Source organism: Arachis hypogaea, chromosome 19 (assembly GCF_003086295.3).
Source record: "Arachis hypogaea cultivar Tifrunner chromosome 19, arahy.Tifrunner.gnm2.J5K5, whole genome shotgun sequence".
Lineage (NCBI taxonomy): Eukaryota > Viridiplantae > Streptophyta > Magnoliopsida > Fabales > Fabaceae > Arachis > Arachis hypogaea.
In genome coordinates, this window is record NC_092054.1 from 3,231,662 (window position 1) to 3,257,111 (window position 25,450).

General features: G+C 31.9%; 3 protein-coding genes across 3 annotated transcripts; 1 reads left to right on the forward strand and 2 right to left on the reverse strand.

The window, feature by feature from the left end:
- Positions 1 to 1,311: 1,311 nt before the first annotated feature.
- On the reverse strand, positions 1,312 to 3,018 carry LOC112775079 (FBD-associated F-box protein At4g10400-like). The gene is made up of 2 exons (XM_025818547.2): positions 1,875 to 3,018; positions 1,312 to 1,782 (listed from the first exon to the last, which is right to left on the reverse strand). Exons 1-2 carry the CDS (start codon positions 2,925 to 2,927, stop codon positions 1,507 to 1,509), a joined length of 1,329 nt encoding a protein of 442 aa, XP_025674332.1. The 5' UTR covers positions 2,928 to 3,018; the 3' UTR covers positions 1,312 to 1,506.
- Positions 3,019 to 5,553: 2,535 nt separating this feature from the next.
- On the reverse strand, positions 5,554 to 7,152 carry LOC112777205 (putative F-box/FBD/LRR-repeat protein At1g78760). The gene has a single exon (XM_025821516.3). It carries the CDS (start codon positions 7,096 to 7,098, stop codon positions 6,019 to 6,021), a length of 1,080 nt encoding a protein of 359 aa, XP_025677301.1. The 5' UTR covers positions 7,099 to 7,152; the 3' UTR covers positions 5,554 to 6,018.
- Positions 7,153 to 9,796: 2,644 nt separating this feature from the next.
- On the forward strand, positions 9,797 to 11,157 carry LOC112775994 (protein MAIN-LIKE 2-like). The gene is made up of 4 exons (XM_025819939.1): positions 9,797 to 10,500; positions 10,616 to 10,703; positions 10,793 to 10,946; positions 11,027 to 11,157. The coding sequence occupies exons 1-4, from the start codon at positions 9,797 to 9,799 to the stop codon at positions 11,155 to 11,157; spliced, it is 1,077 nt and encodes a 358-aa protein (XP_025675724.1).
- The last annotated feature ends 14,293 nt before the right edge of the window (positions 11,158 to 25,450 follow it).

Here is a 25,450-nt window from a genome sequence, read left to right on the forward strand (position 1 = left end):
ATAAGATAATGTCATCTCCATCCATTTCTTGCAATCCACAAAATGAGTAACTACGTTTAGATATTCTTTTTGATATATGGTTTTAATTTTTAAATGGCTATTCTTAAAATATGTCCACACATCTTTCTACGTTTTGAAAAATCAGTAAAACAGATTTAGTTAAATACAAACAAATATCCTTACACATAGCAATTATATAAGAAAATTAAATTTAGTAATTGTTTTATGGCTTCTAATCCTATATATAATATAAGACATTTTTATTTAGCATAGAAGAAAATAAAAAAGAGAAACGTTCCATTCACCAATCTATGGAGAAAGAAACATAAACTAACTATAACTATATCTGTCACCCCCATTAGGAGTATTTCTTAAGTACATTTCAGCAATGTTAAAAAAATAGTCATGCTATGATTATTAAGTGTCATATCATAGTTTAAGGAATTTGTTTTAAAAAAGAAAGTCAAATTCTGTTCAACTAACTAACCCATAATTTGCAAATTATAAAACAAACACGCCCAATCGCAATCTACATATAATATTAGATGACAACAAAATCAAACTAAGCATTCTCATGGAGCAGGTTTCCATAATATTCTTTATTCTGGTAATAATACACAATAATAAGATACACAGAAATTATAGTTTTTTTTTTTTTTTGGTGACCACAGAAATTATAGTTTTATACACACAACTATTCCGTTAATATATATATATATTTTTTCCGTTTCTTACTTAATATAAAAAAGAGTAAAATGACAACTAGATTACTGCTTATTATTATGAAAGACCTAATTGATATTTTTTTTCCAAAGACTAATTATAATTAGTCTGAAATCAAAATTTTCGAAAAGCTAATTGTACTTTAATCTATTTTGTTCTATTAAAAGTGAATTTTGATTAGGAACATCATATTTTTGTCCCCCAAATTGAACAAATGCACCCTAACTATGTTCATAATAATTCTCACCACACAATTTATGAATATATTTTGTAGAGAGAATTAGAGAAATGAGAAGTAACTGAAATAGTCAGGATTCTGTTTAGTTAGTTAAATCAGTTACATCCACCTCAGAATCTGTTACTTCTGAGTTTGTAACAGAATAATTTCTGTTAGTGTTTTGATTCAATTATCATTGGTGACTATATATATAAAGTAGTAATCTTTACTGCAATATCACTTCAGTACATGAACGAAATCATAGAAGTCATTCAGAAATTCATAGAACACCCTGTATTTACTGCAGTGTTCTTGATTCCCCTTGAATCATCACATAGTGTTTGATTGTTTGTTCATTTTCTACTTAAAAATTTTCCTTAAAATGAACGTATAATGTTCAACAATATATATGATAAATATCTGAAGAGACATCTGTGTTGAAATACAAAAAGAAAAAATCATCAAAATTTAAGTTTCCTTTATCACTCGGGGGAATCTCCTCAAACTAGTACAACTTGTTTCTGATATGAAAAATTCAGCCATAATTAGTAAGATACTGACTCGTATCATCCACCATTATACGTACAGATAGCAAAGTTAATTTGGCACGCCTTGGAGCTCCTTGGCAAAAAGGATAATTCTTCTGGAAATCCTTTAGATCTCGTATCATCCACCTGAATATCAAGTGACTCCAAAACAAGTCCATGTTGAAGAACATAGGCGAAAAAATCTCTATCATCTCTGGATTCAAAATATCTCTTGATTTTAATCACTTTCAGATGTGATGCAAGACAAGTAGGAACCTTCACTGAGTGGTCCCATTTTCGTGACGGATGTGGATCCTAGCAACAAACAACAAATACACTTAAAAAGAATTGCCAGCAAAACAACAAACTTACATAAATCATAGCTTGAACATGAGAACATGAAATACCTCTAGTATATATTGTCTAGCGGTAAAAACAATAGCAAGAAGTTTAAGCATGGGACATTTCTGAAGCATATTCATTATGTATCTTGTGTCGAAACACCTAACAGTAAGCTCTAGCGTATGTAAACAGGTAAACTCTGGAATACGATGCGGAGGAACCTCAGGCAAACAATAAAACACTGAAAAACCCAGCTCCAAAATCCTTATCCTGCAAAGCTCCACAAGAAACTCAAGCAGAAAGGATTGCTTAGAAATGTTGATACGGGCGTCCTCCACATTGTGCAAGTTGCGAACACGGATCTCGTGAAACCACAACTCAACTTGGATATCAAGACGTTTAAGAGATGGTGTGTCTATAACAAGCAATCTAAGAGCGTCACTATAAAAAGATTTGAAGTGCAAACTCTTCAAAGAAGGAAAACAAATACTCAATTGGACCTTCACGGAGGATTGACGGACATAGCCAAGAATAAGAGTCTCAAGAGCAGTGCAGTGAGAGAGAATCTCCTCCAAGTTACCATCAGAGATTTTGACATCATACAATTGCAGTGTCTTGAGCGATGGCAAGTGATAACGGCACGACGGGGCAGAAGGCGAAGGGATTCTTACGTGGACGCCGTTTAAACGGAGAGTCACGAGGGAAGTGCAGCTGAAAACGCCGTTGGGAATAGCGACTCTGGCAACGGAGCACAAGATGGAGGAGAGTTGGAGGTTCAATTCCTCGAGGTTTGGCCCTAAAACCTTTCTAATGAACCACTCCAGAGTGTATTCATCGGATTGATTTAGGTCACAGGTGAGACGAAAGGTTCGAATTGGCGGCGCTTTGTGGCGGGAGAGAATCCAATTAACAATGTCGAGAAATCGCTTTTTTGCACTGAAATCTGACCAAGTATTGCGGTTTCGAAATTGGTTTTGGTCGAAGTAGAGGTGTTGGAGGTCGTGGCAGAGGTGGGTCCAGCGGCGAGAGAGGACGGCGGTGAGGAAGGCGGTTTTGGTAGGGAGGAAGGAGAGGATGTGTAAGAGTATGCAATCCGGCAAGTCGCTGATCATGTCCATGGCGATTAGGGTTTCTCTGTTTCTGCGTTCTCTTCTAACTTCCTACTTCCCAGTTCCCGCTCTTTCGGGTTTTCCCTCATTCCTATCTATTACCTGCTATATATTATTCGGATTTGGATCTAAAGCTTGAATTTCACTTTAAAGAGTAAAGTGTAATTTTTTATCATTAATTTTATAGGTGGACCAAAAATAAATATGAAAAAGAAACTATTCAAAAATAAAAAATCACACTTTATTCTCTAAAGTGAAATTCAAACTTTATATGAAAGAGAAACTATTCAAAAATAAAAAATCACACTTTATTCTCTAAAGTGAAATTCAAACTTTAGAGGATCCAAATCCATATTATTCACATCAAAATTTTTCAATTAATAACATAATTAATGCGATATGTTTTTAAAATATTTTTTCAATTTATTTAAATATGTTAATATATTAATTATCAATTTCATTGAATTAAAATAAATATCAAATTATTTAATATTTTTAATCATATTAATTATAATTAATTAATTACATAATTATTTAATATAATTAGAATAAATAAAATAATTTTGTTTTCGTTTTTTTTTTAATTTGTACTAATTTTTTTGTGTTATATATGGTTGAATAATATTTTTTAAGAATGTTATAATTAATCGAGGTCGGATTTAGGTAATATTTGGCCATATATATAAAATAATTAATGAAGTGATTAATAATATTGTATCATATTTAATCTTTTATTTTAATTTATGTTATGTATGTAATAATGGTTAGATAAATTTTTTAATTTAATTTTATTTGTTAAATTTTAATAATTATAGAGACATGGCAGATACTCACAGGAGTGTGTTAGGATTTAACTCTTTATTATTCTACATGTAGAAATGGGAAGAATTCTATACAAGTTATTATAGAACGAGTCAGAATGGAATTGAATAGGACAAAAACCTATTTCTACTTTTTTCATTACTACCCCTAATTTAATTGAAATAAATATTAAATTATTTAATATTTTTATTTAACCGTATTAATTATAACTAATCAATTAATTATTTGATTTGACTAACATAAAGAAATTTATTTTGTTTTGGTTTATATCAATTTCTTGTATTATATATTTTGATCAACAATTTTTAAGAATATCATAATTAATTATTTATTTGATTGAGATAAATATTAAATTATTTAATATTTTATTTGGTTACGTTAATTATAACTAATTAATTATAGTAATTATTTGATTTGATTAGAATAAATAGATTAATTTTATTTTAATTTTTATTATTTTTTATTTTATGTATTTTAATTAATAATTTTTAAAAATATTATAGTTAATTATTTATTTAATTTGATTGAGATAAATATTAAATATTTATTTGATCACATTAAAGCATTGGAGGGAGCTGAGATAGTAATAGTATGATGGTGGTAGTGGTAAATAGGAGGTGACAATAGTGGTGGTGGTATCGGTGCTGATGACAGTGATAATGATAGTAGTTGAGGTTGAGATTGAGGTGGTGAATTTAGGATTGAGTTCCACTAGAGAGTCAATAAGTATCTGTACAATAATGTGTATAATGGGCTGTTTAATTATTATAATATGATGTAAAAATAAAATTTATTTACATTTATTCAAATTTTAAAAATAATTACCACCACATAATTCTTTCTATTGTACACATTGTACACTATATATATTAGCTTCCTATACTTTCTCTTTAGAATTAGGTTAAGCAATTTTGATTGTAAAAGTTCAATTTTTTTTATGGATATAAAGTTAATTTTATTTTTTTGAATAAATTTATTAATATTCTAAAGTTTTATAAGTAAAAATAATACTTTACTCATTTATTTCACCAGAAATTATTTTTTTTATCACACAAATAAAGATCAGAAAGATTGAATACATATATATAGAATTATAGATTATAAAAATGCTAAACAGACAATCACTTTGCACAATCAAATCTAACTAAGTACTTAAAAAAAATCCACCTACGTGCATCTCTTTTTGATTATCTTCTTCGTTTACTTTTTGGCCTTTTCCATTCTCCTACAAAATTTATTGAATTGTACAGTAAAATTAGCTATGTAAATATTTTTTTTATGATATATCAATAAATTTATGTTATGTAAAAATTTTTAAATTATATCAATAAATTTATATATTATGTATAAAAAATTTTGTGCTACGTCAACACGAAGTGTGAAAAAAAAGAAACGCGTAATGCATGTATACTGCTGGTTTTTATTGAATTTATATTAATTTAGTTAGATTTAATTATAAAAAATATTTGTCTCTGTAAGATGTTGGTATAGATTATAATTTGGAGGAGAGAACTAGAGGTATTTTATGTTTGTTAATTGTTACATAAATAAAATAGATAAAGATACATAAGATAAAATCAACGAAGTAAAAGATTTGTCGGGATCTATCAACACTTCCACATTTGGGAGCTTCATTCCCCTGAATGGTGTAAATTTAAAATGGTATCCTCGTTGCTAAAATTATCATGTTCCAATTCTGAAGTACCAATCACTGAATTTCTATATACAACAAAAGGCTATGTGAAATGAATGAATCATAATAGTATCAAGTATATATATGATAAATATCTGAAGAGACATCTGTGTTGAAATATAAAAAGAAAAAATCATCAAAATTTAAGTTTCCTTTATCAGTCGGGGGAATCTACTCAAACTAGTACAACTTGTTTCAGATATGAAAAATTCAGCCATAATTAGTAGGATACTGTATCTGACTCGTATCATCCACCATTATACGTACACATCGCAAAAGTTAATTTGGCACGCCTTGGAGCTCCTTGGCAAAAGGGATAATTCTTCTGGAAATCCTTTAGATCTCGTATTATCCACCTGAATATCAAGTGACTCCAAAACAAGTCCATGTTGAAGAACATAGGCGAAAAAATCTCTATCATCTCTGCATTCAAAATATCTCTTGATTTCAATCACTTGCAGATGTGATGCAAGACAAGTAGGAACCTTCACTGGGTGTTCCCATTTTGGTGACTGATCTGGATCCTAGCAACAAACAACAAACACACTTAAAAGAATTGCCAGCAAAACAACAAACTTACATAAATCATAGCTTGAACATGAGAACATGAAATACCATTTTATGATTAGTAATGATAAAAACAATAGCAAGAAGTTTAAGAATGGGACATTTCTGAAGCATATTCATTATGTATCTGGTGTCAAAACACCTAACAGTAAGCTCTAGCGTATGTAAACAGGTAAACTCTGGAATACGATGCGGAGGAACCTCAGGCAAAAAATCAACCGTTAAAAAACCCAGTTCCAAAATCCTTATCCTGCAAAGCTCCACAAGAAACTCGAGCACAATGGATTGCTGAGCAATGTTGATACTGGCTTCATCCACATTGTGCAAGTTGCGAACACGGATCTCGTGAAACCACGACACAAATTGGATATCAAGACGTTTAAGAGATGGTGTGTCTATAACAAGCAATCTAAGAGCGTCACCATAAAAAGATTTGAAGTGCAAACTCTTCAAAGAAGGAAAACAAATACTCAATTGGACCTTCACGAAGGATTGACGGACATGGCCAAGAATAAGAGTCTCAAGAGCAGTGCAGTGAGAGAGAATCTCCTCCAAGTTACCATCAGAGATTTTGACATAATACAATTGCAGTGTCTTGAGCGATGGCAAGTGATAACGGCACGACGGGGCAGAAGGCGGAGGGATTCTTACGTGGCATCCGTTTAAACGGAGAGTCACGAGGGAAGTGCAGCTGAAAACGCCGTTGGGAATAGCGACTTTGGGATCGGAGCAACAGTTGGAGGAGAGTTGGAGGTTCAATTCCTCGAGGTTTGGCCCTAAAACCTTTCTAATGAACCACTCCACAGTGTATTCATCGGATTGATTTAGGTCACAGGTGAGACGAAAGGTTCGAATTGGCGGCGCTTTGTGGCGGGAGAGAATCCAATTAACAATGTCGAGAAATCGCTTTTTTGCACTGAAATCTGACCAAGTATTGCGGTTTCGAAATTGGTTTTGGTCGAAGTGGAGGTGTTGGAGGTGGTGGCAGAGGTGGGTCCAGCGGCGAGAGAGGACGGTGGTGAGGAAGACGGTTTTGGTAGGGAGGAAGGAGAGGATGTGTAACAGTATACAATCCGGCAAGTCGCTGATGGTGTCCATGGCGATTAGGGTTTCTCTGTTTCAGCGTTGTCTTCTAACTTCCTACTTCCCAGTTCCCGCTTTTTCGAGTTTTCCCTCATTCCTATCTATTACCTGTTAATATATTATTCACATCAAATTTTTTCAATTAATAACATAATTGATGCGAAATGTTTTTAAAATATTTTTCAATTTATTTAAATATGTTAATTTATTAATTACTAATTTCATTGAATTAAAATATAATTAATTAATTACATAATTATTTAATATAATTAGAATAAATAAAATAATTTTGTTTTCGTTTTTTTAATTTGTACTAATTTTTTTGTGTTATATATTTTGAATGATAATTTTTAAGAATGTTATAATTAATCGGGATCGGATATATATATAAAATAATTAATGAAGTGATAAAAAATATTGTATTATATTTAATCTTTTACTTTAATTTATGTTATGTATGTGATAATGGTTAGATAAATTTTTAAATTTAAATTTTAATTTGTTAAATTTTAATAATTATAGGGACATGGTGGATATTCGCAGGAGTGTGTTAGGGTTTAACTCTTTACTATTCCGCATGTAGAAACGGAACGAATTCTATGCTGATTATTATAGAACGAGTCACAATAATGGAGTTGGATAGGACAAAAATCTATTTCTACCTGTCTCATTGCCACCTCTAATTTAATTGAGATAAATATTAAATTATTTAATATTTTTATTTAACAATATTAATTATAACTAATCAATTAATTATTTGATTTGATTGAAATAAAAGAATTTATTTTGTTTTGGTTTATATCAATTTCTTGTATTATATATTTTGATCAACAATTTTTAAGAGTATCATAATTAATTATTTATTTGATTGAGATAAATATTAAATTATTTAATATTTTATTTGGCCACGTTAATTATAACTAATTAATTACAATAATTATTTGATTTGATTAGAATAAGTAGATTAATTTTATTTTAATTTTTATTATTTTTTATTCTATGTATTTTGATTAATAATTTTTAAAAGTATTATAATTAATCATTTATTTAATTTAATTGAGATAAATATTAAATATTAAACATTTATTTGATCACATTAATTATAATAACTAACCAATTATATTAATTATTTGATTTGATTAGAATAAATAAATTGAGTTTATTTTAATGTTAAATTATACTTACTCAAATCGATTTTAACATAATAATAAGAGAGTTTGAAATTTTTACTCATAAATAATGAAAAAATATATATAAATTCAACCATTAATATTATTTAAAGATAAATCTTTAAAAAAACGAGATTCTATTATAAATATTTTACATTAATCACAAACTTTATATTACTATTAATAAGTAATTGTTATATTTTGAAAAAAGAGTAAAATTATTATTCATCGATTTCATTATTTTTAATATTAAAAATAATTAAATTTAAATTTAATTAATTTTATAATTTTTCTATAACAAAAATTATTATGCGTATTTTCATTTAAAAATTTCAAAAAGAAAAATTCCGTGCAAGACACATATAGATATACTAGTTTGAATTGAAAAATGACTTCAGACTCGGGTGTTCATATTTGAATTTGTCTAAAATTATGTTCAAACTCAAAACATATTTTGCTAAGTTTGAATCTATTATTTTATTCAGTATTATTTTTAGGGCAAATCACATAACTAAGCCAATGGGAGCAGAATATTATATAAATCAGCCAAACCAAAAATTGGTTCATGAATCAATCAAACCACGTTTCTATGTAGTTCGAACTAGGTCAATTCGAACTTGAAATACATGATTCGAATTACATACAAACGCACACACTCACTAATTTGAATCTACCTGATTCGAATTACACTTTGAATAATTCGAATCAGGTTGATTCGAATTACACTTTTGCACAAATCCCCACGTAGTTCGAATCTGGTTGATTCGAATTACTCACATTTTGCCTCTAGTAGTAATTCGAATGGGGTTGATTCGAATTACACTGGATTCGGCTATAAAAGGAGTTCGAACCCACCTCATTCGAATCACTTTTCCATTCTCAAACCCCACCAAATCCCAGAAAAAATGACCCAGATTCTCTCCGACAAAGGCTCGAGCAGGATACTAAGTCGATGGGGGACGATCTGGAAAGACTATATCGTTTGGATGGAGTTGCTCATATAGTCAGGGGGTCATCAACGACGAGGTTAGTATTTAGAAAATTTTTTTGTGGTATATTTTAGTAGTTTTGCATGTGGTTTATGTGAGTGGTTTTGCATGCGGTTTATTTGAGTGGTTTTGCTTGTGGTTTTGTTGGTGGTTTATGTTAGTGGTTTATGTTAGCGGTATTGTTAGTGGTTTAGGGTAGCGGTTTTGTTTGCAGTTTTGTTGGTGGTTTATGTTAGTGGTATTCGATGTGGTTTTGTTAGTGGTTTTGCATGTGGTTTATTTTAGTGATTTTGCATGTGGTTTATGTTAGTGATTTTGCATTTTGGTTATGTTAATGATTTTGCATGTGGTTCATTTTAGTGGTTTTGTTTGTGGTTTATTTTGTGGTTTTGCATGTGATTTTGCACGTGATTTTTGTTAGTGGTTTATATTAGTTTTTTCTGCTAGTAGTTTCTATTCGTGGTTTACGTTGTTAGTGGTTTCTGTTAGTAGTTTTGTAAGTGGTTCTAATTATGCGGTTCATCTTATGCGCAACCCCAGCGATGCATCTCGAGTATGCGGCGGCAGCAGGGCATGCGACTCGACGAGAGGTACGTCCCGTACCTGCATATGGCCGGATTATACCATCTTGCAAGGATGAACGATAGATGGTTCAGATTGGATGAGCCTCTTGTCAGTGCTTTCGTCGAGCGGTGGCGTCCGGAGACGCACACATTCCACATGCCGTTCGGGGAGTGCACCATCACACTACAGGACGTGGCGTACCAGCTGGGCTTGCCGGTCGACGGACGTGACAGATTTCCAGATGTAATCCAGGGTGGCCGTCCAGCCTGGGTGTGGTTCCAGGAGTTGCTTGGTGTGTTACCTCCTGCGAACCAAATTCAGAAGTTCGCAGTGAACTGCACCTGGTTCCAGGAGACTTTTGGAGAGTGCCCGAAGGGAGCCGACGAGGAGACAGTGAGGCGCTATGCTCGTGCCTATATCATGATGCTGTTGGGCACTCGGTTGTTTGCCGAAAAGTCCGGCAATCGTATTCACATCAGATGGCTACCCTACGTGGCTAGGCTTGAGGAGATGGGTGGCTACAGCTGGGGGTCGACAGCACTAGCGTGGTTGTATCGGTGCATGTGCCGAGTGACCAACAAACATGTGGTGAAGTTAGCCGGCCCGTTACAGTTACTTCAGTCCTGGATCTTTTGGTGCTTTCCTGGGTTTAGACCTGGTGGGTATGATACGTTCAGCTGGCCCTTGGCGTCAAGGTACTGTTGTAGGATTTTTCTATTATGGGTTAAATTATTTAATTCCATGTCCGCTTGTATTGTTATACTATTTTGTCATACTTTTCTTTCGTCATAACACCGATGTGAGTTGCAGGTGGTCAGGTCACAATCCTTCTGGTAGCGAGAAAGGACCTCGAGTGCAGATGTGGAGGCTGAGGATAGACCTGTTACAGTCCACGGATGTGAGTATACTCATCGCTTATGTTAACTTAATTAACCTTTCATAGTTCACATCACGATATGGGCTAACATTGTTGCTATGTTTTTGCAGTTTATCTGGATGCCATATAGCTCTCCCGACGTCCTTCAGGTTGTGCACCCTGAGGTGTTGGAGCCTCGTCATACGACGTTATGGCGGTGTGTGACGTCGTTGGAACCCCCTCCCGCCTCATGGCATCCGAGTCCAAAGATGAAAAGTGCAGAGGGTACTGCTGTGTGCCAGAGCTAGAACCACGTCCCGCCTCAGTAGGCTCACTCACTCCAATATCATCGCCGCTGTCATCAGCAATGATATCCGGCTCCACATCATCATCGTCTGGATCATCCAACATTGCATCTCCAAGACCAACCGGTGCAGCACACTGTAAAGAGGTCGGCACAAAATCCCCTACTCCAACCTCTCCGCCTCCACTATAGTTGAGATCAACAGCGAACGAAGGGGACGCGACACGCTGGACCGGAGGTTCATACACAGGAACGGAGGAAGATGCACCAGCAGGTCTGGAGCTAGAACCGGCTACCGTGCCTACAGTGGGGGTATTCCGGTTCGAACCCCAGAGCTGGATACCACATCAACTAACTTCGCCAACAGTTTAGGTGTCCTAACTTCGGAAAACTGCCGGCGACAATGAAACATGACCTGCAAGTCCTCATCACTCCCGATCGTGAAACAATCGTACTTCACGATTTCTTTTAGCACTGAGATTGGAATGCGATAGAAAAATTTCTTCACCCGCTTCACCCCCTGCAGACCGAGCCTCTGTAGCACGGAATTACCAAGATCAACGTAGCTCATCATAGGCCTCACGAAAATACTGAGAGGATCCTTATCGGTGAACTTCACACTAGATCGTATTTTTCTCTTAATCGTTCCTCTGTGGTGAACCAACACTACAAAACTCTCCTCACTAGCCATTTTCTCACTCTAATGAGATCAATTTACGTTCACACCATATATATACACTTCTGGGCCTTTATAATTCGAACCAGCCTAATTTGAACTACACATTGTGTAATTCGAATCAGCCTGTTTTGAACTACTTGGGTTTGCGTGTTTGGGTGTAATTCGAATCAGGTGGATTCGAATTAGTGTGTGTGTGAGTTTTGTGTATAATTCGAAGCAACATGATTCGAATTATGTGTAAATCAAGTTCGAATTTAGTTAGTTCGAACTACATATAAACATGCATTGGTTGATTCATGAACCAGATTTTGGTTTGGCGAATTTAGGTAAAAATTTCCTCACCTTGGCTTATTTGGGCAAATCACTATATTAAGCCAAAGAGAGCAAAATTTTACACAAATCCGCCAAACCAAAATCTGGTTCATAAATCCACCAATGCACATTTCTATATAGTTCGAACCAGGATCAATTCGAACTCAAACTACATGTAATTCGAATCAATGTGATTCGAACTATGTACACACGCACATACCCACTAATTCGAATCAACCTGATTCGAATTATACATACACAGTAATTCGAATTAGGGTGATTCGAATTAGACCCACGCACGCGTTCCCAAATAATTCGAATTTGACTTATTCGAATTATTCGTGGTATAATTTGAATTATGCTGTTTAAAAATTAATAATTTATTTAAAAAATTTTATTAAAAAAATAATAATTTATTAAAAAAAATTATTAAAAAAATTAAAAAAATATATTTTATTTCATACATTAAAAAAAAGCTAACAAAATATTTAATTACGAGACTTCTTTAAAATATTAATGAGCTATCAATTCGAATTACATACAATACTTTTTGTCCATTTTTAATAGCTCATAAATATTTTTCAACAAAATTTTTTAATAAATTTATTTAAATTATACTACAAAAAATATTTTATTCTATGCAAAATAATTTAAAAAAGGGTTTAAAAAATGTTAGGAGTACTATAAAAATTTGTAATGTTCTAATGACTTAGGTAAATACATGCATGTACTCAAATTTTAAATAAAATACTCTACATAGTCAATAATAATTTAGAAATTAAAGAAAATATTTTATTTCATACAAAATAATTAAAAAAATATTTTATTCTATACAAAATAATTTTTAAAAAATGGCTTAAAAGATGTTATGAGTATTATAAAAGTTTGTAATAGTCTAGTGATTTAAGTAAATACATGATAAAAATATATTTTTTTAATTTCTAAATTATATATTATTCACATCAAATTTTTTCAATTAATAAGTAATAACATCATTGATGAGATATGTTTTTAAAACATTTTTTAATTTATTTAAATATGTTAATTTATTAATTATTAATTTTATTAAATTAAAATAAATATCAAATTAATTTTTTTAGTTTTTATTTAATTTGTATTAATTTTTTTTGTGTTATATATTTTGAATAATAATTTTTAAGAAAGTTAAAATTAATTATTTATTTGATTTGATTTAAGGATGACAACACAGAACTCACTAGTACCCATCTCTCTATCCGCTCAGACAGGTTTCTGAATTTTTAGGGCGGCGGGATCTTGAGCGTGGTGAATTGAGGTCGGATTTAGGTAATATTGGGCATGTATAATATATGTTTTAATTAATAAAATGAATAATAATATTATATCATATTTAATATTTTATTTTAATTTATATTATATATGTGATTATAGTTACATATAATTTTGAATTTAATTTTATTTGTTAAATTTTAATAATTATACGGATAAGGCGGATATCCGCAGGGATAAGTTAGGGTTTAACTCTTTATTATTCCACAAATAAAAACGGGACGAATTTTATACAAATTATTGTAAGACGGATCAGGATGGAATTGAATAGGACAAAAACTTATTCCTATTTGTTCTATTGCTATCCCTAATTTAATTAAAATAAATATTAAATTATTTAATATTTTTATTTGAATATATTAACTATAACTAATCAAATAATTGTTTGATTTGACTGAAATAAATGAATTTATTTTATTTTGGTTTATATCAATTTGTTGTATTATATATTTTGATCAACAATTTTAAGAGTATCATAATTAATTCTTTATTTGATTGAGATAAATATTAAATAATTTAATATTTTATTTGGTCATATTAATTATAACTAATTAATTACAATAATTAGTTGATTTGACTAGAATAAATATATTGATTTTATTTTAATTTTAATTTTTTTTGTTTTATGTATTTTGATTAATTTTTAAAAGTATTATCATTAATTATTTAGGTAAAAATTTAGGTGCAGTCGACTTTACGTGAAGTTGATAACTGACAGCCGTTAAATGATTTGACTGCTTTGACTAAATTTTCATCTAGCAGCTCTCGACTATCAACTTCACGTAAAGTCGACTGTAGCTGAGTTTCCACCAATTATTTACAGTCATGCTACACATATAAGTCTTTTTGGTTTACAAGTCTTACAAGTTAGGCCAAATCCAACAGAAGCTACACTCATCCACAAAAGCGTGTTAACACGCGCATCACGTTTCCAAAGTGCTCCCTCACCATTAAGAACGACTCTTCTTCTTCTTCCTCGATGAAAATCATAATTGTCATTTTTTCTTCGCGTTTCTCCTCCTCCTCCTCTTCTTCCTTCTTCTTCTCCTTTTTTTTTTGTGTTTCTCCTCCTTTTTCTTCGTGTGTTTCATCTTCATCATCGTGTTTCTCCTCCTTCTTCTTTTGATTTTGCAACATTATTTATTTTTTTCTTCTTTGTTTGATTTTTTCCTCCCAAAAAGAATTATGAGAATATGAAATAAGAAGATGAAGAAGAACAACAGAAGATGAGGAGGAGGAAGATGAAGAGTTATGAATTATGCAGAACTTATCAGAATAAAAATACACCCAAATATCTTCGTTTTACACTCAAATTTGCTGCAAATACAGAAATGAGTTATGTTACATGTACACTAAAATCAACCACCAAAGTCAGCCACCAGTATAAAATATATACTGGAATACAAATAATACATTGAAAATAAATTAAAGCACACATATATCTATATACAAATACATTGGTGGTTGATTTTAGTGGCTGATTTTAGTGTACAAATAGCATTTTTGTACAGAAAAATATTTCCTCTAAAACTACATTTTTTTCTTCTTCTTCTTTTCCTTATTTATTTCTTTCTTTTAGTTAAATGAATGTAAGTTCATCATCTTCCAAGTAATTTTGCAGCATTATGTATTTCTTCTTCTTCTTTGTTTGATTTTTTTGTTTTTATTTTTGTTAAGAGAGTAAAGCAAGAAGAAACTTGAGAAGGTAAAACAAAAAAAAGATTAATAAGAAAAAAAAAGAACCAACAGAAGATGAGGAGGAGGAAGAAGAAGAGTTTTGAATTATGCCGAATTTATCAGAATAAAAATACACCCAAAATTCCTCAAAATATACCCAAATATCTTCATGTTATATCCAAATATCTTCGTTTTATACCCAAATTTGTTACAAATACAGAAATGAGTTATGCTACGTGTACACTAAAATCAGTCACCAAAGTCAGCCATCAGTATTAAATACATACTGGAATATAAATATACATTGAAAATAAATTAAACTACACATGTATTTATACACAAATACATTGGTGGCTAATTTTAGTGGTTGATTTTAGTGTTTAAATAGCATTTTTGTACAGAAAAATGTTTCCTCTAATGCTGTATTTTTTCTTCTTTTTTTTCATTATTTCTTTCTTTCTTTTAGTTAAATGAATATAAGTTCATCCTTTTTCCAAGTGATTTTGGAGTATTATGTGTTTCTTCTTCTTTTTTGTTTGATTTTTTGTTTTTATTCTTGTTAAGAGAGTAAAACAAGAAGAAACTTGAGAAGGTAAAAAAAAAAAGATGAATAAGAAAAAAAAAAGAAGAAGAAGTTGGTGATGATGATGAAAAAAAGAAGCACCAGAAGATGAGGAGCAGGAAGAAAAAGAGTTCTAAATTATGCAGAACTTATCAGAATAAAATTACACCCAAAATTCCTTAAAATACACCCAAATATCTTCATGTTACACCAAAATATCTTCGTTTTACACCTAAATTTGCTGCAAATACAGAAATGAGTTATGTTACGTGTACACTAAAATTAGCCACCAAAGTCAGCCACCAGTATAAAATACATACTGGAATACAAATATACATTGAAAATAAATTAACCCACACATGTATTTATACACAAATATATTGGTGGCTGATTTTAGCAGCTAATTTTAGTGTACAAATAGCATTTTTATACAGAAAAATGTTTTCTCTAATGCTACATTTTTTTCTTCTGAATTGAACCACACCTTAGCCACTTGATTGGATTCAAAACAATAAAAGAAGGAGAAGACTTGTATGAAAAATGCTTGTATGTGGAGAACAAACTGCTCATCAATACCATAGAGGGGCTGCAAAATACACCATATTAAAACAAGCATAAACTATAGAATGCAAATAGAACTATAAAACCATCATAAAAAATAACAAAAATCAGATTCATGAATCATCATTAAACAGAAACTAAAACAATTCAACTAAAAGAATAAGACAATTCACCCTTAGTGAGATGAAAAGTCATAAACTATAAATACACCCAAACTTTCCTAAAATACACCCAAATATTCCTAATTTACACTCGAACGTCTGATATAAAATGCAGAAAATTCATTAGAACTAGTACATTAGATTCAATTCAAACAAAGAATAATGAACAGCAAATTTCACAGACAAGGTTCACGCATTATTCAACTACACGATTATAAACTACTAACTGGATTCAAATTCAAATTCAATTATTAACTGGAATTAAATCACACCTCAGGAACTTCATTGGATTCAAATTCAAAATCCACCTCGCTCTAGTTTAGCTGATAATCCGAAGTTGAATCATCCATTATCTTCAAAACGATTTCAGAGCTTAATTTCAGAAATAATAGAAAACGAGAAAAATGAAGAAAGAGAACAGAGAGAGAAACTTACGTAAACGGCAAAGGAGAAGGGGGAGAGAAACGCACGAAAGAGATCGAAGAGAGAAGACAAGAAAACGCAGAAGGAATTCAAAAAAGGAAACGAAATCCTTTCAAAAAAGGAAGTTATATATTTGCGTGTTGATTGATTAAAAAATCTATTAAGGAGGCGCGTGAAACATGCATGCCATAAGAGGCGCGTTTTAGAGATTAGGGATTTTTAGGACTTGTATGACTTGTATAGTGAAAAAGCTTGTATGTAAATATTAATCCAATTATTTATTTGATTTGATTGAGATCAATATTAAATATTTAATATTTTATTTGATCACATTAATTATAACTAACAATTTATATTAATGATTTGATTGGATTAGAATAAATGAATATAGTTTATTTTAATGTTAGATTATATTTGCTCAAATCGATTTTAACATAATAATAAGAGGGCAACAGATTTCTTACTCATACTTTTGTGTGGGAGTATCATTAACCATAGAAAAAATATTTACAAATAGAACTCATTTTTTTTGTTTTTGAAAGAACTAAAAATAAGACATTTACCCCTTCATATTTTTAGTTTTTCAAAATTTTCCATTTTTTTAACCATTCTTTCGAAGAAGAGAGTCTCTATTAGAGTTCCCTCCTACATTCAACATCATCACAATTGGCTCTGCCAGAAATCTTTCCTTTGATGTCCTCATGTCAGCTACTATCCTCGCGCCACACTACACTTTCAGTTCGGTCTATGTTCTTGTTCTTCGCTATCGCGTTAATCTGCTAGGTTTCTCAAGTATCGTTGCCGATTCTATAATCTGCGGAAGGGTGTGTTGGAAATTTGGACCGATGTGCTGGCTGGTAGCTGAGTCTGAGTGGTAGGTCATTGCCGTTACTGCTAAACCCTTAATGCTATTCAACCTTCTGTACACATCAACCTCACCGAGCCATATATCTCCTTTCAATTACAACCAAAAATTCTACTTCGTTCTAACCACTTCACTTTTAGGTACGAGTTTCTTAATCTCCCCCCAATTTGTGTTATTCTGCAACCTTTTTCTGTTAGAATTTTTATTCTAATTGTGGTCCAATTTGTTAATATAGAAATTAGTTTGGGTGGTATTATAATTATTCATTATTATATTGACAGTTGGTCTGTTCTTTGATGGAAAGAACACGACTGTTCATCATAAACTTTATAAAATTTGGGTCCCCAATTCTGATCATAAGAACAAAAAAAAAACACCTTGATTCCATCTGACTCTCTGTGATTCAAGAATTGGAAGTTCCAAATTAAATCAAAGAATTTATTGGCAATGGCTGGAGGTACGTAAATTACTGGTTTTATAAAGAAATCTAACATGTGGTATCAGAGTAAAATTGTCTCTGCCTTTCCATTTCAAAATTTAATTACTGTGCATTATTTTGATAAATTATTTTCAAAAGAAGAATGTATAGTATGAATTTTGAAATAAGTAAGAAAAACTATTGAAATTAAAGTTGACGTACCATAAGAAGAGGGAATAATAAATAATATTCCCAGAAGGAATCTTCTAAATTTGTGGGGTAGTTGTTCTTCATAATAGTATAATTTTTCATGATTCCCATAAGTTTTCTTATTCTTGAATTAAAAAAAAAAGGAAAGAAAGAGAGAAGAAGAAAGGAAAGACAGTGGAAGAGAGAAGACACAATGAACTTGTTTCAGTGGATGAATTTTGTTTGTTATATAATACTAAATGCTTTCTACTTTTACGTTGAAGTTGTTGTGTTTCAAGCCAATGAGTTATAGCTCAAATGGCATAATCTCCCCATACTCAATTAAGAGGTTGCGGGTTCGAGTCTCCTATCTTTGGTAAAAAAAAAAAAGTTGTTGTGTTTCAAAATTTAAATTTTATTATAAAAATTCAAATTTTGGTTGGAGTGAGGTTTGAACTTGGATTTTCTAAATATTACTAAGATATTTATCCACTAGATCATCTCCACTTTAATATTATTCATGCTACTCAATTTATTTATTTGATGATTATATTTGCATGCAATATAAATTCTTCCGCTGCATATCATATTGTGATTAATATATGATTTATTGAGGAGTAGCCACAGCATCCTTGATAATAATTATATTTAAAGAGATCACATAAATATTAATATGATATATTTGTAATTGTTGTGAATTATATAATAAACTTGCCCACAGGAATTCATTATGTTATTCACATATAATTAGATTGAAATAGAAAATATTTCTTACTTCTTAATTATCCTACAGGTATTAAGAAGTAGTATTTTATTTTCTAGTTTCAATACTTTAGTTAGTATAGTGAATATTATGTGTGTTAAAATCTTTGCCCACAGGTAGATTTTAATGACACTATAATTCATATTCATTTTGATATGACTTGCATTGGCATGTATTATCATATGTTATGGATTTTGATGTGCCTATTTAAAGTTGAATAATGTTAGCATGATTTATTATTTGCAGCAGTAATGATATCTGAAATTGTATATGAAGTTCATTTGTTAAGTGGTGACAACTATAAGGAATGGAAAGATAAGATTCTCTTTCACTTGGGGTGTGCAGACCTTGACTATGCTTTTCATAGGGAAGAGCCTCCGACACCTACTTATGCTAGTTCTCAAGCCGAAGTAGCATTATACGAACGGTGGGAGAAATCCAACCGTTTAAGTATGATGTTCATTAAGTCTCGTATTTCAGCTAGTATCCGAGGTTCAATTCCTGATTGTAGGAATGTCAAGGATTATATGAAGGCTATTGATGAACAGTTTGAGTCTTCTAGTAAGGCACTTGCAAGCACCCTAATGGCACAATTGTCATCTATGAGGTTTACAGGCGTAAGAGGTGTGCGTGAACACATCATGAGATTGAGAGACATTGCAGCACAAGTAAAAGCTTTAGAGGTTGAGATCTCTGACTCATTTCTGGTGCATCTTATTCTGAATTCTCTTCCTTCCCAGTACGGACCATTTAAGATTTCTCATAACACACATAAGGAAAAATGGTCCATTAACGAATTACTGGTGATGTGTGTGCAAGAGGAAGGAAGGCTAATTCAGGAATTTGGTGAAAGTGCACTATTAGTGACAAATGAGGGTAGTAAAAAGTAAGCTCATAAGAAGAAAGGAAAGGGTATTGTATCCCATCCTATGAAGAAAGAAAGTGCACGGTGTTTCTTTTGTAAAAAGAAAGGACACATGAAGAAGGAGTGCCCAAAATTTAAAGTTTGGCTTGAAAAGAAAGGTACTAACCTTTGTGATCTTATTCCTTTAGTGTGTTTTGAATATAATTTTGTTGAAATATGTCATGACACTTGGTAGATTGATTCTGGTGCTGAAATTCATATTTCAAATACCATGCAGGGTTTCATAAGGAAAAGAAAACCGATAGGAAGTGAACTAAGCATCTATATGGGCAATCGGATGCGTTCACGTGTGGAAGCTGTTGGAACATTTAGGCTTGTATTAAGTACTGGTTGTATTTTAGATTTAGAAAGAACCTTTTATATTCCAGATTTTTCTAAAATTTGATTTCTTTATCTAAGCTTGTAAAACAAGGATTATGGTGAGGAGTATGCTTAGCAACTCCAATCTTCCTTTATCCTTGTGGAGTGAAGCCCTTAAGACAGCTGCGTATATATTAAATAGAGTTCCAACAAAGGCAGTTTCTAAAACGCCATTTGAGCTATGAAAAGGTTGAAAACCTAGTTTGAATCATATACGCATTTGGGGTTGTCCTGCTGAAGTTCGGGTTTATAATCCACAAGAAAAGAAGTTGGACCCAAGGACGATAAGTGCCTATTTTATCGGCTATGCAGAAAAGTCTAAGGGTTACAGATTTTATTGTCCCTTCCATTCAAGTAAAATAGTTGAATCTAGAAATGTAAGGTTTTTAGAGCATGATGTGGAAAGTGGGAGAAATCATCCTCCTAAAGTTGTTGAGAATGATAATGTTTGTCAAACCTCTCCATGTACAAGAGTGATTGTTCAATACAATGCCCATACAGATAGGCTCAATATAGAACAACCTATTACTGATGTTCCACATCATGAAGATAATGTTCAAGTAGATCATATGGTGGAGGATCAAACTCTTTATAATGAAAATGTTGTTCAAGAACATATTGCTCAAGAGCAACTTCAAGAAGAGGGAGAACCTATTATGCCACTACCTTTACAAGAGGTTGATGATGCAACATTAAGAAGATCAACAAGAATTAGAAAGCCTGCAATTTCTAGTGACTATGTAGTATATCTTGCTGAGTCTGATTATGATGTTTGTGATGAAAATGACCCAACGACGTTTTCACAAGCAATGAAAAGTCGTAATTCCAATTTATGGCTAGATGCTATGAAGGATGAAATGAATTCTATGGCAAATAATCAAGTTTGGGATCTTGTAGAATTGCCTGATGGGGAAAAGGCCATTGGCTGTAAATGGGTCTTTAAAACCAAGAAGGATTCATCAGGTAATATTGAGCGCTACAAGGCTCGACTTGTTGCCAAAGGATTCACTCAAAGGGAAGGAGTTGACTACAGGGAAACCTTTTCTCCTGTTAATTCAAAAAAAGACTCTTTCCGCATCATTATGGCATTGGTAGCACACTTTGACATGGAATTGCATCAAATGGATGTGAAAACGGCATTCCTTAATGGAGATTTGGAAGAAGAAGTCTATATGAGACAACCCGAAGGGTTCATCTCAAGTGCTGGTAAGGAGTTAGTTTGCAAGTTTAAGAGAGCAATGTATGGTCTTAAGCAGGCTTCCCGACAGTGGTATTTGAAGTTTCACAATGTGATTTCTTCATTTGGGTTCATTGAAAATATTTCTGATCAATGTATATATCACAAGGTTAGTGGGAGCAAGATCATATTTCTCATCTTATATGTAGATGATATTTTGCTTGCAACAAATGATTTAGGGTTGTTACATGAAGTGAAACAATTTCTCTCTAGACATTTTGATATGAAAGATATGGGTGATGCATCTTATGTCATTGGCATAAAGATTCATAGAGATAAACATAAAGGAATTTTAGGTTTATCTCAAGAAGCCTATATTAATAAAGTTCTTGAGAGGTTTAAAATGCAAAATTGTTCACCAAGTTTTGCACCTATTGTGAAAAGTGACAAATTCTGCTTAGATCAATGTCCCAAAAATGAACTTGAAAAGAAACAGATGAAAAATATTCCTTATGCTTCAGCCGTTGGAAGCCTAATGTATGCTCAGGTCTGTACAAGACCTGACATTACTTTTGCTGTTAGCATGTTAGGAAGATATCAAAGCAATCCAGGAATTATCCATTGGAGAGCTACAAAGAAGGTCTTAAGGTACCTTCAAGGGACCAAGGACTTCATGCTTACATATAGACGAACCGACAATTTGGAAATTGTTGGATACTCAGATTCAGACTTGACGGGATGTGTTGATTCTAGAAAGTCAACATCAGGATACATCTTTATGCTTGCTGATGGAGCAGTATCTTGGAAGAGTGCAAAACAATCACTTGTAGCCACTTCTACCATGGAAGCCGAGTTTATTGCTTGTTTTGAGGCTACATCACAAGGTGTTTGGTTAAAGAATTTCATCTCTGGGCTTAAGATTATGGATTGTATCTCTAGGCCATTAAGAATATATTGTGACAATTCAGCTGCTGTATTTATGGCTAAGAATAATAGAAGTAGTAGTCGAAGTAAGCACATCGATATTAAGTACTTAGACATTAAAGACCGAGTTAGGTCTAATGAGGTACAGATAGAGCATATTAGTACTAAACAGATGATAGTTGATCCTTTGACAAAAGGCATGCCACTAGGATTGTTTAAGGATCATGTTACTAGTATGGGTTTATGTTCTGTAACGTCACTTATATGACTTATGTTATATTATATGACATATTTGGATATGAAATTCATGTTATTGTTTGTTTCTCATTTGGTCAGTATATATGCGCATACATGATTGAGAATGACAAATAAAATTCAGTGAAGGACCTAGAATAAGCATTGGGCTTATTCCTACAGAAATACCACATGAAGAGTTTATTCAGTTAGGAGATATTACATTGTAATACATAGAAGGTAATACTCGATTAATGAAAAACTACCGCTATGATTCGTGTAATTTGTCTTAATTGTTTAAGCATAGTATGTAATTACAAACTATACGTAACAAATGTTGGACCAAGTGGGAGAATGTTAGAATTTTTATTCTAATTGTGGTCCAATTTGTTAATATAGAAATTAGTTTGGGTGGTATTGTAATTATTCATTATTATATTGACAGTTGGTCTGTTCTTTGATGGAAAGAACACGACTGTTCATCATAAACTTTATAAAATTTGGGTCCCCAATTCTGATCATAAGAACAAAAAAAATACAACTTGATTCCATCTAGCTCTCTGTGATTCAAGAATTGGAAGTTCCAAATTAAATCGAAGAATTTATTGGCAATGGCTGGAGGTACGTAAATTACTGGTTTTATAAAGAAATCTAACATTTTCCACATCTCTTATCAATTTGTGGTTTTATCGGAGTTTATTGTTCTTCCAGATTGGATTCCGCTTTGCTTATGTAGTTCCCAATCGCATGCACTTATTTGCAGGCTGAACCCTCTCCTTTCAATTTTAGAGATTATAGTGTATCATCTTTTCTGATTCTACTTTGCTGATTGTTAGTTTCTTGCTCTCTTTTAGCTGAGAGAACAAAATTGCCGTTACTCCTGTGCTTGTTCATAGGATTTGCTTCCATGGCCTTCGCTTTTAGCTCTGGATTTTCGTATCCGTGAATTTAGTTATATTTGAACATACTGTCATCTGGACCAGATTATTGTATGGATTATGGGTATCAATCACTCCTTTGATCTTGTTAATTTTAGGGTAAAAAATATGTGGGATTGGGTTTTTGAATTTTAGGTATTATTATATGTTTAAACTATTTCAAATATGCAAAGGCTTGTTTGTGAAAAGGTGTGGAAATGTCATTCACTTGTTCAATACTAAAGAGAAGTAATATCTTGTACGGCAAATTGTGATTGAAACAATGTAATGTCTATTAGGTGAATTAGGTTTGAAATCATATTGCATTTTAGCTATCTCATAAAAAATATGATCGTTGTTCTCTTCGTTATGTCATTAATTTACATATATAGCTGCTGCTGTTTTTGTTGTTTTAATATTGTATTGAACTTACCTAATGCTGATCTCAAATCACTAGATTTTCTTTCTCTGTGTTTATGCAGCAGGCACTGTGATAGAGTAAAACCAAACTTTTGAATATCAGTGTGGTTGGTTTACACCTTCATCTTATCTATAACAGCTTTGTTAAAAATTAGAATTGGTTTTGATTTAGTATTTTCTTCTGATTTAATATCCATATAGCATTATGGTAATGAAATTTCTTGCTCTAGCCCTTTTTCCGTGTAACATGAGGTGAGTTGGAGATGGCAGACTTACCAAGATATTTGCGTTCTTGCCTGAGCACGGGAAAACTTGCCTACGTTTAGATATTCTTTTTGATATATGGTTATTGTTTTAGTTTTTAAATGGCTATTCTTAAATATGTCCACACATCTTTCTACGTTTTGAAAAATCAGTAAAACAGATTTAGTTAAATACAAACAAATATCCTTACACATAGCAATTATATAAGAAAATTAACTTTAGTAATTGTTTTATGGCTCCTAATCCTAAATATAATATAATACAATTTTAATTAACATAGAAGAAAATAAAAAAGAGAAACGTTCCATTCACCACTCTATGGAGAAACATAAACTAACTATAACTATATCTGTCACCCCATTAGGAGTATTTCTTAAGTACATTTAAACAATGTTAAAAAAATAGTCATGATATGATTATTAAGTGTCATATCATAGTTTAAGGAATTTGTTTTAAAAAAGAAAGTCAAATTCTGTTCAACTAACTAACCCATAATTTGCAAATTATAAAACAAACACGCCCAATCACAATCTACATATAATATTAGATGACAACAAAATCAAACTAAGCATTCTCATGGAGCAAGCTTCCATAATATTCTTTATTCTGGTAATAATACACAATAATAAGATACACAGAAGTTAAAAGTGAATTTTGAAATCGAAATTTTCGAAAAGATAATTATACTTTAATCTATTTTGTTCTATTAAAAGTGAATTTTGATTAGGAACATCATATTTTTGTCCCCCAAATTGAACAAATGCACCCTATGTTCATAATAATTCTCACCACACAATTTATGAATATATTTTGTAGAGAGAACTGAGAAGTAACTCAAATAATCAGCGTTTAGTTAGTTAAATCAGTTACATCTACCTTAGAATCTGTTACTTCTGAGTTTGTAACAGAATAATTTTTGTTAGTATTTTGATTCAGTTATCATTGGTGACTATATATAAAGTAGCAATCTTTACTGCAATATCACTTCAGTACATGAACGAAATCATAGAGGTCATTCAGAAATTCATAGAACACCCTGTATTTACTGCAGTGTTCTTGATTCCCCTTGAATCATCACATAGTGTTTGATTGTGATGGTTATCAGTGGCTAAGAGAAGGGGGTTGAATCTTAGTCTCCTTTTCGCTTGATAATACTTGCTGGCCTTAGAAATTGCTTCTGGAGACTTTTTGTCTTTTTATCTCGTCACTAGTCACGAGACTTTTTATTTTGTCTCGTCCCCAGCCACGAGACTTTTCTTTTTGTCTCGTCAATCAGCACGAGATATTTTTGGTTTTATCTCCTGTTGCAGCAGAAACAGAAATGGAGTAGAAGAAAGAGAATATTA

Coding starts and splice junctions, on each gene's coding strand:
- LOC112775994 (XM_025819939.1), top strand. CDS start 9,797: ATGCGGCGGCAGCAGGGCATGCGACTCGACGAGAGGTACGTCCCGTAC. Junction 10,501..10,615: donor AGCTGGCCCTTGGCGTCAAG/GTACTGTTGTAG, acceptor TGTGAGTTGCAG/GTGGTCAGGTCACAATCCTT. Junction 10,947..11,026: donor AAAGATGAAAAGTGCAGAGG/GTACTGCTGTGT, acceptor CGCTGTCATCAG/CAATGATATCCGGCTCCACA.
- LOC112777205 (XM_025821516.3), bottom strand. CDS start 7,098: ATGGACACCATCAGCGACTTGCCGGATTGTATACTGTTACACATCCTC.
- LOC112775079 (XM_025818547.2), bottom strand. CDS start 2,927: ATGGACATGATCAGCGACTTGCCGGATTGCATACTCTTACACATCCTC. Junction 1,783..1,874: donor CTAGACAATATATACTAGAG/GTATTTCATGTT, acceptor GTTTGTTGCTAG/GATCCACATCCGTCACGAAA.